The sequence below is a fragment of the Somniosus microcephalus genome, unplaced genomic scaffold (assembly GCF_052327205.1).
Source record: "Somniosus microcephalus isolate GS21.2 unplaced genomic scaffold, FLI_Smic_1.0 unresolved_chr4, whole genome shotgun sequence".
Taxonomy (NCBI): domain Eukaryota; kingdom Metazoa; phylum Chordata; class Chondrichthyes; order Squaliformes; family Somniosidae; genus Somniosus; species Somniosus microcephalus.
The window spans coordinates 53,567,894-53,579,795 of NW_028225182.1; the positions used below are offsets into that span (position 1 = coordinate 53,567,894).

An 11,902-nucleotide genomic window follows, 5' to 3' on the forward strand; every position below is an offset into this window, starting at 1 on the left:
CACTCCTCCAGTCCTACAACCCTCAGATCTCTGCACTCCTCCAATCCTACAACCCTCTCAGATCTCTGCACTCCTCCAGCCCCAAGATCTCTGCGCTCCTCCAGCCCCACAACCCTCCCAGATCTCTGCACTCCTCCAATCCTACAACCCTCTCAGATCTCTGCACTCCTCCAGCCCCACAACCCTCTCAGATCTCTGCACTCCTCCAGCCCCACAACCCTCTCAGATCTCTGCACTCCTCCAGTCCTACAACCCTCTCAGATCTCTGCACTCCTCCAGCCCCAATACCCTCAGATCTTTGCACTCCTCCAATCCTACAACCCTCAGATCTCTGCACTCCTCCAGTCCTACAACCCTCAGATCTCTGCACTCCTCCAGTCCTACAACCCTCAGATCTCTGCACTCCTCCAGTCCCACAACCCCCTCAGATCTCTGCACTCCTCCAGCCCCACAACCCTCACAGATCTCTGCACTCCTCCAGCCCCACAACCCTCTCAGATCTCTGCACTCCTCCAGCCCTACAACCCTCTCAGATCTCTGCACTCCTCCAATCCTACAACCCTCTCAGATCTCTGCACTCCTCCAGTCCTACAACCCTCCCAGATCTCTGCACTCCTCCAGCCCCACAACCCTCCCAGATCTCTGCACTCCTCCAGCCCCACAACCGTCCCAGATCTCTGCACTCCTCCAGCCCCACAACCCTCTCAGATCTCTGCACTCCTCCAGTCCTACAGCCCTCCCAGATCTCTGCGCTCCTCTCATTCCGGCCTCTCGCGCATCCCTCCCGATTTCCATCGCTCCACCATTGGCGGTCGTGCCTTCAGCTGCCTGGGCCCCGAGCTCTGGAATTCCCTCCCTAAACCTCTCCACCTCGCTCTCCTCCTTTAAGACGCTCCTTAAAGCCTCCCTCTTTGACCGAGCTCCTGTCCTAATATCTCCTTATGGGGCTCGGTGAAGCGCTTTGGGATATTTTACTATGTTAAAGGCTCTGTATAAATGCAAGTTGTTTTGTGGAGCTGTCATCTTGCACCAAGTACATGCAGTGACATTAGGCACTTGGTTGAGAGTGTCCAAGTTCGGGTCATCTCGGACCCTTGCAGGCGAGAGAGCTCATCAGTCATGGGGTGGATTCAAGCTAACATGCCACCCCACCGCCCCCCATTCGCACATACGAAGAACGTAGCCAACAGTCTAGCCTGGATTAATCCAGACGGTAAACAATCCGACAGAGCCTTTACTGACCCATGAACAGAATCAGCACACACTCCATGTGCCTGCAACCGGATGGAGTTGCGGTAATTGCAAAATGGTGGCAACAGTGGTGACTTTAAAATGGTGGAAGCTCTGGTGCGTATAAATGGGCAGTGATTCTGGTAACTGCAAATGGGGCAGGCTGTGGGGAGTTTAAAAGTTTGAGGCTGTAAATAGTAGGGCTTTGATGACTGTGTGGCGAGGACGGTTATGACTAGAAATACCAGGACTCTGGTTTGTGGAGATGTCATCTTGCACCTTACCTAAGGAAGGATATACTTGCCATAGAGGGAGTGCAACGAAGGTTCACGAGACTGATTGCTGGGATGGCGGGACTGTCGCATGAGAAGAGATTGAGTAAACTAGGCCTGTATTCTCTTGAATTCAGAAGAATGAGAGGGGATCTCATTGAAGCATACAAAATTATTACAGGGCTTAATAGGGTGGATGCTGGGAGAATGTTTCCCTTGGCTGGGGAGTCTAGAACCAGGGGCCACAGCCTCAGGATAAAGGGTCGGCCATTTAGGACTGAGATGAGAAGAAATTTCTTCACACAGAGGGTGGTGAATCTTTGGAATTCTCTACCCCAGAGGGCTGTGGAGGCTCAGTCATTGGGTTATTCAAGACAGAAGTCGATAGATTTCTGACTAGTAAGGGCATCAAGGGATATGGCGATAGGGCCAGTGAATGGAGTTGAGGCTGAAGATCAGCCATGATCTCATTGAATGGCGGAGCAGGCTCGAGGGGCCGAATGGCCGACTCCTGCTCCTATTTCTGATGTTCTCATGCAATGGTGGGGGCTTTGGTGATTGCTACCACAGGGAGTAGTTGAGGCGAATATGCTGATGGGGAAGCTCAATAAACACGAGGGAGAAAGGAATATGCTGATGGGGTGAGATGAAGAGGGGTGGGAGGAGGCTGGTGTGGAGCAGAAACACTGGCACAGAGCAGGTGGGCCGAATGGCCTGTTCGTGTGCTGTAAATGCCACGTAATCCCTCCACCTTCAATTTCAAAGCGTCAATGGGCAAGACACAAATATAGTGTTCAACAAATCTGTTAACCTTGGTGCAAAGTCTAGACAGTGATCCATTTAAACAACTGCCCGGAATCTTTTCCTAAGCAAACACATCGAACCCAACAGTTACCTCCAACGCCACTGAACGCCATTCGGCCGACGGAAGTGCTGGCTTCTGTTGGCTTCGTGAGGCCGGACAGAGGCCCTCTCGCCTGCTCCTGAGCCACGAAGCCAATCGAGTTGTGGGTCGGTGTGTCTCCACTGGCTTCATCCCGGCAAAGCTGAAGAGCGTCCTTCTGCCGCGCCACGTACCGGGAATACAAGGGGTGCTCCCGGTCCAGCGCCAGCTTCCCCAACAGCCTGGTGCCTTGCGCTTGGTGAACATTTTCTCCGTGGTCCATGCCACTCAACGATCGGCTGGATCCCAGGAGCCCGTGGCTGTTGGTCTGCCCGCAGGCACTCGCGCCTTCCTTTGCCTTCTCCGAACAGTTGGCCGGGACGCTTGCCCTGAAAGGGACGGCTCCCGCCGCAGGATTGCTGGATTGATTTAAGAGTCTGAGGTCCTTGGGCAAGGACTGACGGTTGGCGAGGGACAGACCTTGCAGCCTCAGGCTGGGGCTTTTGCTCCCAGGTTTCAGCCACGGGTTGTTTCCTCCCTCCAGCGAACGCAAGGCTTTGTGGCTTTCCAAGCACGGGCTGCGGCCGCGCGGGCGGAAGCCGGGGACCGGCTCCGTTCTGAACGTCTCGCCCCCCCCCTCGAGGCACTTTGGACGGACGGGCTCCCGTCCCTGCAGCCGGGCCCTCCCGCCGCTCGCCAATCCTTCGCAGCGGGCACGGGACGGGCCGGGCTTGGCCCCGCGAGACCGAGCCACTCGCTGCCTCCTCCTGGAGGACAGGCTCCAGACCCGCCAGTGGAACGTCAAGGGGGAAATCCGGCGGCGGAGCAGCAGGTCGAAGACCTGCATCAACTTCCGCCTCTTCTGGAGCCGCCTGCGCCTCAGGCTTCGGCAAGGCTTGGCGGCGGACGCGACCCTGCACCCGCTCTGGTTCCTCAGCTGGTCCGCCCCCGCTGTGTAGCGCCCGCACCGCCCCCGATCGCCAGCAAAGTGACAATTGCTCCCCATCTGCTCGGCGCCAACCCAAGCATTGGTGACCTCCTGGCTGCATTCGGGCACCTCCCAGCCCGGCGCCACGCCCCAGTCGCCCGGGTCCCTCTCCGACAGCTCCTCAAAGACCGTTCTCTTCTTTGGCAGGTGGTTGCAGGTGGCGGCGTGGTTGGCCAAGGCGTGGCTTCCCTCTTTCTGCGGCCTCCCGCCCCCCGTCGAGTTGGAAGCGCTGCAGCCCCTTCGCTCCGGGAACCAGCCCTCGGCTGGCCGGAGCTTCTCCCTTCGTCCTTTGAAGTCCATTCTCCTGCCGGAAGACAGCTGCTCTATTTTGGAGGAGGACGGGGCGTCACGTTTCAGACCCGTCTGCCCACAGTGTTTCCTTCCTTGGGTGTTATCTCGCATACTTTCCAGCTACCTGCAGGTGAGAAATTGTGCTGTTTAGAACAGATTTTACTCCGCCGCCTCACTCCTCTCCTAAAAAGATTGACATGCTGGGTACAATTAGGGGTACGGGAGCATAATGGCTATGTTACATAGAAACATAGAAGATAGGAGCAGGAGTCGGCCATTCGGCCCCTCGAGCCTGCTCCGCCATTCAATGAGATCATGGCTGATCATCCAAACTCAGTACCCTGTCCCTGCCTTCTCCCCATATCCCTTGATCCCTTTAGCCTTAAGAAATATATCTAACTCCTTCTTGAATATATTTAATGAATTGGCCTCCACTGCCTTCTGTGGTAGAGAATTCCACAGGTTCACCACTCTCTGGGTGAAGAAATTCCTCCTCATCGCTGTCCTAAATGGCTTACCCCTTATCCTTAGACTGTGACCCCTGGTTCTGGACTCCCCCGCCATCGGGAACATCCTTCCTGCATCTAGTCTGTCCAGTCCTGTCAGAATTTTATAAGTTTCAATGAGATCCCCTCTCATTCTTCTAAACTCCAGCGAGTACAAGCCCAATCGACCCAATCTCTCCTCATACGTCATTCCTGCTATCCCAAGTATCAGCCTGGTGAATCTTCGCTGCACTCCCTCCATGGCAAGAACATCCTTCCTCAGATAAGGCGACCAAAACTGCACACAATACTCAAGGTGTGGTCTCACCAAGGCCCTGTACAACTGCAGCAAGACATCCCTGTTCCTGTACTCGAACCCTCTCGCTATGAAGGCTAACATACCATTTGCCTTCTTAACTGCCTGCTGCACCTGCATGCTTACCTTCAGCGACTGGTGCACAAGGACACCCAGGTCTCGTTGCACTTCCCCTTCTCCCAATCTATTGCCGTTCAGATAATAATCTGCCTTCCTGTTTTTGCCACCAAAGTGGATAACCTTACTGGATTAGTAATCCAGAGGCCTGGACTAATGAGCCAGAGACATAAAATAAAACCTGGAATTTAAAAAAAAGCTAGTATGGTGACCATCAAACTGTGGCATTCATTCTTTGGCTACAAGAGCAGGTCAGAGGCTGGGTATTCTGCGGCGAGTGTCTCACCTCCTGACTCCCCAAAGCCTTTCCACCATCTACAAGGCACAAGTCAGGAGTGTGATGGAATACTCTCCACTTGCCTGGATGAGTGCAGCTCCAACAACACTCAAGAAGCTCAACACCATCCAGGACAAAGCAGCCCGCTTGATCGGCACCCCATCCACCACCTTAATCATTCACTCCCTCCACCACCGGTGCACCGTGGCTGCAGTGTGCGCCATCTACAAGATTTCTGGACTCGAGGGCAATCGAGGGATATGGGGATCGGGCGGGGAAGTGGAGAGGAGGTCGAAGATCAGCCATGCTCTTACTGAACGGCCGACTCCTGCTCCTAATTCTTGTTATGTAACTCCACTTTCCCGCCCGATCCCCATATCCCTCGATTCCCCGAGAGTCCAACAATCTATCGATCTCGGCCTTGAATATACTCAACGACTGAGCCTCCACAGCCCTCTGGGGCAGAGAATTCCAAAGATTCACCGCCCTCCGAGTGAAGAAATTCCTCCTCATCTCAGTCCTAAATGGCCGACCCCTTATCCTGAGACTGTGACCCCCGGTTCTAGACTCTCGCCTCACTACCTCTGTCTCCTTCTTTAAGACAATCCATAAAACCTGCCTCATTGACCAAGCGGCCTAATATCTCCTTATGTTGCTCGGTTTTTTTATCTGACAATCGCTCCTGAGAAGCACCTTGGGATGATTTACTACGTTAAAGGCACTGTGTAAATATAAGTTGTTGTTCGCACCTCCTGGTCCATACAACTCTTGTGCCAAAAATCAGCAGGCAACTAATCGCTCTTCGACTTCTACAAAGCTGCCCGAGTCAGCTGGTAAGATGTTTACAAGATGCTTTCATCAATAATCTCTCCCTCACTTGTGGGCCAACTCTCTGGGGCGCTGGGACAAGTGCTTCAACATACCGCCTATATAAAAAGTGTTTGTGTGTCAATTTTGGACGACAATTAAGGAGATTTCTGTATCTCACGTGATGTCAAAACGAGGACAATCCAATTATAAAGCTGGCTTCTCCAGCAGTATCTCTGGGAGTATCCCAATGTTCTGTGGCTAATACACGGAACAGGCTGAATGGATCAAACCTATTTAGCATTTGCAATGCAAACTGTCTGTCCTAAATGGTTTCCTTATGTCAGCTGTGTCTCAGTGGGCAGCACCCTCACCTGTGACTCAGAAGGTTGTGGGTTCAAGTCCCACTCCAGAGACTGGAGCACATAAATCCAGGCTGACACTCCCGGGGCAATACTGAGGGAACGCCACACCGTCGGAGGGGCAGTGCTGAGGGAGCGCCGCACTGTCGGAGGGGCAGTACTGAGGGAGCGCCGCACTGTCGGAGGGGCAGTACTGAGGGAGCGCCGCACTGTCGGAGGGGCAGTACTGAGGGAGCGCCGCACTGTCGGAGGGGCAGTACTGAGGGAGCGCCGCACTGTCGGAGGGGCAGTACTGAGGGAGAGCCGCACTGTCGGAGGGGCAGTACTGAGGGAGCGCCGCCCTGTGGTACTTGGTAAAATAATGGGACTCAAGGCGGATAAATCCCCTGGACCTGATGGCTTGCATCCTAGGGTCTTGAGGGAAGTGGCGGTAGGGATTGTGGATGCATTGGTAATAATTTTCCAAAACTCCCTGGACTCAGCAAAGGTCCCAGCAGATTGGAAAACTGCTAATGTAACACCCTTATTTAAAAAGGGAAGTAGGCAGAAGGCTGGAAACTATAGACCTGTTAGCCTAACATCTGTGGTTGGTAAAATGTTAGAGTCCATTATTAAGGAGACAGTAACGGGACATTTGGATAAACATAATTTAATAGGACAAACTCAGCATGGTTTCATGAAGGGGAAGTCATGTTTGACAAATTTGCTTGAGTTTTTTGAGGAAGTAACATGCAGGGTGGATAAAGGGGAACCAGTGGACGTAGTGTATTTAGACTTCCAAAAGGCATTTGACAAGGTGCCACACAAAAGATTATTGCTCAAGATAAAAAATCACGGGATTGGGGTTAATATTCTGGCGTGGGTGGAGGATTGGCTCTCGAACAGAAAGCAGAGAGTTGGGATAAATGGTTCGTTCTCAGATTGGCAACCAGTAACTAGTGGTGTTCCGCAGGGGTCAGTGCTGGGTCCCCAACTCTTTACAATCTATATTAACGATTTGGAGGAGGGGACCGAGTGTAACATATCAAAGTTTGCAGATGATACAAAGATGGGACGGAAAGTAGTGAGTGCGGAGGACATAAAAAACCTGCAAAGGGACATAGACAGGCTAAGTAAGTGGGCAGAGATTTGGCAGATGGAATACAATACTGGAAAGTGTGAGGTTATGCACTTTGGCAGGAAAAATCATAGAGCAAGTTATTATCTTAATGGCAAGAAACTGGAAAGTACTGTAGTACAAAGGGATCTGGGGGTCCTGGTGCACGAAACTCAAAAGGTTAGTATGCAGGTGCAGCAAGTGATTAAGAAGGCCAATGGAATATTGGCTTTTATTGCTAGGGGGATGGAATATAAAAACAGGGAGGTATTGCTTCAGTTGTACAAGGTATTGGTGAGACCGCACCTGGAATACTGCATACAGTTTTGGTGTCCATACTTAAGAAAAGACATACTTGCTCTCGAGTCAGTACAAAGAAGGTTCACTCGGTTAATCCCGGGGATGAGGGGGTTGACATATGAGGAGAGGTTGAGTAGATTGGGACTCTACTCATTGGAGTTCAGAAGAATGAGAGGCGATCTTATTGAAACATATAAGATTGTGAAGGGGCTTGATCGGGTGGATGCGGTGAGGATGTTCCCAATGATGGGTGAAACTAGAACTAGGGGGCATAATCTTAAAATAAGGGGCTGCTCTTTCAAAACTGAGATGAGGAGAAACTTCTTCACTCAGAGGGTGGTAGGTTTGTGGAATTTGCTGCCCTAGAAAGCTGTGGAAGCTACATCATTACATAAATTTAAAACAGGAAATAGACAGTTTCCTTGAAGTAAAGGGAATTAAGGGTTACGGGGAGCGGGCAGGAAATTGGACATGAGTCTAGGTTCAGATCGGTCATGGCCCTGTGGGTAGTGGAGTGGGCCAGGGGCCGTGTAGCCTGATCCTGCTCCTACTGTGTTCTAATTCTGTGTTAGATTTCAGGAGATGGTTTTATTCCTGTTCCTGGCTGGGGTGGAGATCGCCTTTACAGAAGGTAAGTACTGTAGAAAATATATGGACAGAGTGATCTCCTGGAAGAATTTCGATCGCCTAGATGGGTCGGAGAGGAATTTCCCAGATATTTTTCCTCCCAAATTGGCCATTGGGTCTTTATCTGGTTTTTTGCCTCTCCCGGGAGATCACATGGGTTCGGGTAGATGCAGAGCGATATAAGATTTGAGGTTAGGATCAGATCAGCCATGATCTTATTGAATGGTGGAGCAGGCTCGAGGGGCCGATTGGCCTACTCCTGCTCCTATTTTTTATGTTCTTATGTCGGCGGGGCAGTAATGAGGGAGCGCCGCACTGTCGGAGGGGCAGTACTGAGGGATCGCCCGCACTGTCGGAGGGGCAGTACTGAGGGAGCGCCGCACTGTCGGAGGGGCAGTACTGAGGGAGCGCCGCACTGTCGGAGGGGCAGTACTGAGGGAGCGCCGCACTGTCGGAGGGGCAGTACTGAGGGAGAGCCGCACTGTCGGAGGGGCAGCACTGAGGGAGCGCCGCACTGTCGGAGGGGCAGCACTGAGGGAGCGCCGCACTGTCGGAGGGGCAGTACTGAGGGAGTGCCGCACTGTCGGAGGGGCAGTACTGAGGGAGTGCCGCACTGTCGGAGGGGCAGTAATGAGGGAGCGCCGCAATGTCAGAGGGGCAGTACTGACGGAGCGCTGCACTGTCGGAGGGGCAGTACTGAGGAGAGCCGCACTGTCGGAGGGGCAGTACTGAGGGAGCGCCGCACTGTCGGAGGGGCAGTACTGAGGGAGAGCCGCACTGTCGGAGGGGCAGCACTGAGGGAGCGCCGCACTGTCGGAGGGGCAGTACTGAGGGAGTGCCGCACTGTCGGAGGGGCAGTAATGAGGGAGCGCCGCAATGTCGGAGGGGCAGTACTGAGGGAGCGCCGCACTGTGGAGGAGCAGTACTGAGGGAGCGCCGCACTGTCGGAGGGCAGTACTGAGGGAGTGCCGCACTGTCGGAGGGGCAGTACTGAGGGAGCACCGCGCTGTCGGTGGGGCAGTACTGAGGGAGCGCCGCACTGTCGGAGGGGCAGTAATGAGGGAGCGCCGCACTGTCGGAGGGGCAGTACTGAGGGAGTGCCGCACTGTCAGAGGGGCAGTACTGAGGGAGCGCCGCACTGTTGGAGGGGCAGTACTGAGGGTGCGCCGCACTGTCGGAGGGGCAGTACTGAGGGTGCGCCGCACTGTCGGAGGGGCAGTACTGAGGGAGCGCCGCCCTGTCGGCGGGGCAGTAATGAGGGAGCGCTGCACTGTTGGAGGTGCCATCTTTTGATGTGACGTTAAACTGAGGCTCCGTCTGCTCTCTCAGGTGGACATAAAAGATCCCAAGGCCACTATTTTGAAGAAGAGCAGGGGAGTTCTCCCCGGTGTCCTGGGGCCAATATTTATTCCTCAACCAACATCACTAAAGCAGATGATCTGGTCATTATCACATTGCTGTTTGTGGGAGCTTGCTGTGCGCAAATTGGCTGCCGCGTTTCCCACATTACAACAGTGACCACACTTCAAAAACTACTTCATTGGCTGTAAAGCGCTTTGGGATGTCCTGAGGTGGTGAAAGGTGTTTTTCTATAACAGTGATGAAATACTCAGCAAGTGATTCCCTTTAAACTATTGGTGCCATTAAACCGTCAAGCTTTCTCCCCTCCCGAAGATGAAGACCTACAGTTAGTTACACAGGCTCCCTGCACTCCCGCATCCAAGCGGTTACTACTCTCCACCTGCGAGCTTAGACAATGATCATCAGCACTTTCTTTAAACTTATGTTTAACTGACTGGATCTTCTCATCTAACCTTTCACATGCGCCTACAGTGCGGGTCACATTGTCCGCATGCCCGATACGAGACTCCCAAAACAAGCGCTCTACTCGGAGCTCCGACACGGCAAGAGAGCCCCAGGTGGGCAGAGGAAACGCTTCAAGGACACCCTCAAAGCCTCCTTGAAAAAGTGTAACATCCCCCCACCGACACCTGGGAATCCCTGGCCCGAGACCACACAAAGTGGAGGAGAAGCATCTGGGAAAGCGCCGAACACCTCGAGTCTCTTCGCCGGGAGCAAGCAGAAGCCAAGCGCAGGCAACGCAAGGAGCGCACGTCAACCCAAGCACCCCACCCACCCCGCCCCTTCAACCACCGTCTGCCCCACCTGTGACAGAGACATAGAAGATAGGAGCAGGAGTCGGCCATTCAGCCCCTCGAGCCCGCTCCGCCATTCAATGAGATCATGGCTGATCATCCAAATTCAGTACCCTGTCCCTGCCTTCTCCCCATATCCCTTGATCCCTTTAGCCTTAAGAAATATATCTAACTCCTTCTTGAATATATTTAATGAATTGGCCTCTACTGCCTTCTGTGGTAGAGAATTCCACAGGTTCACCACTCTCTGGGTGAAGAAATTCCTCCTCATCTCAGTCCTAAATGGCTTACCCCTTATCCTTAGACTGTAGGTCCCGCATTGGACTCATCAGTCACCTGAGAACTCATTATTAGTGTGGAAGCAAGTCATCCTCGGTTCCGAGGCGACTGCCTGAGAAGGAAGACGACGACTGTTGGCAGGGGGGGCCCCCCACGGGACAGCACTCAGCTAGCGGGCACACTGCCTATCTACCCAGTCCCTCTCCGAGAGACGCCGCAGCCCATTCGAACATCCTCGCAGCCACTCCAACTGACACGGCTGTCTTCGCCGAAGCCAGCAATCAAATCTAGGAGCCGGCGAAACAACTTGGCTCAGTGCAACGCCAACAGTTTATTTCCTCACTCGCGCATCCCAGTGCAGCTTCTGAACAGACTTGCAGCCCTTGCACAACACAGAATCTGAAGCATCGCACTGAAGGAAACAAAGAGCTCCCCCCTCGGCCACACAAACACCAGCAGCCTCCAGAAACACCCAACACAATGAACAGGTTACATTGCATCCGAAAGATCAAACATCAACGCTCCTGGCAAATCAAGAAAGAGAAGGAAAAAAACACACACCCAGCAGACCAATAAGCTAGTTTGCAAAGAGGAATCCACAACCTGCAAAAAAAATCAATCGATCGGAGCGAGATTAAACCGCGCGCACACTAAAGCGAAATACCGCGGATGTTGGAATGAAAACATCGACATTTGCACATTTTGGTTTTCCCTTAAATGCATTTTCAGCTGAAAATTAACACAGCACTTCGCACTGGACATTTTCCCCAAAATAGGGCCGAACTCTTGAAAATAAAAAAGAATAATGCGCGGCTGCGACCTCCCCTGGAATATGGGAACATCGGGAGGGGGGTGCGGGGAACATCGGAGGGGGGTGCGGGGAACATCGGGAGGGGGGTGCGGGGAACATCGGGAGGGGGGTGCGGGGGAACATCGGGACGGGGGTGCGGGGAACATCGGGACGGGGGTGCGGGGAACATCGGGAGGGGGGTGCGGGGAACATCGGGAGGGGGGTGCGGGAACATCGGGACGGGGGTGCGGGGAACATCGGGAGGGGGGTGCGGGGAACATCGGGAGGGGGGTGCGGGGAACATCGGGAGGGGGTGCGGGGAACATCGGGAGGGGGTGCGGGGAACATCGGGAGGGGGGTGCGGGGAACATCGGGAGGGGGGCTTTCGGCAACATCGGGAGGGGGGTGCGGGGACATCGGGAGGGGGGTGCGGGGAACATCGGGAGGGGGGCTTTGGGCAACATCGGGAGGGGGGCTTTGGGCAACATCGGGAGGGGCGTTTGGGGAGCAGCCGGAGGGGCGTTTGGGGAACAGCCGGAGGGGCGTTTGGGGAACAGCCGGAGGGGCGTTTGGGGAACAGCCGAGGGGCGTTTGGGGAACAGCCGGAGGGGCGTTTGGGGAACGAG

The 11,902-nt window shown here is 54.0% G+C and overlaps 1 protein-coding gene across 2 annotated transcripts in view; it reads right to left on the minus strand.

The window, feature by feature from the left end:
* LOC147091107 (uncharacterized) overlaps window positions 1-3,822 on the minus strand; it is a 47,641-nt gene extending 43,819 nt beyond the window's left edge. For both annotated transcript variants that reach the window (XM_085977559.1, XM_085977557.1), the window contains exon 1: window positions 2,398-3,822. In XM_085977559.1, coding sequence (XP_085833685.1) covers window positions 2,398-3,775 — 1,378 coding nt within the window. In that variant the 5' untranslated portion in view covers window positions 3,776-3,822. The remainder of the gene's footprint in view (window positions 1-2,397) is intronic.
* Window positions 3,823-11,902: the final 8,080 nt, after the last annotated feature.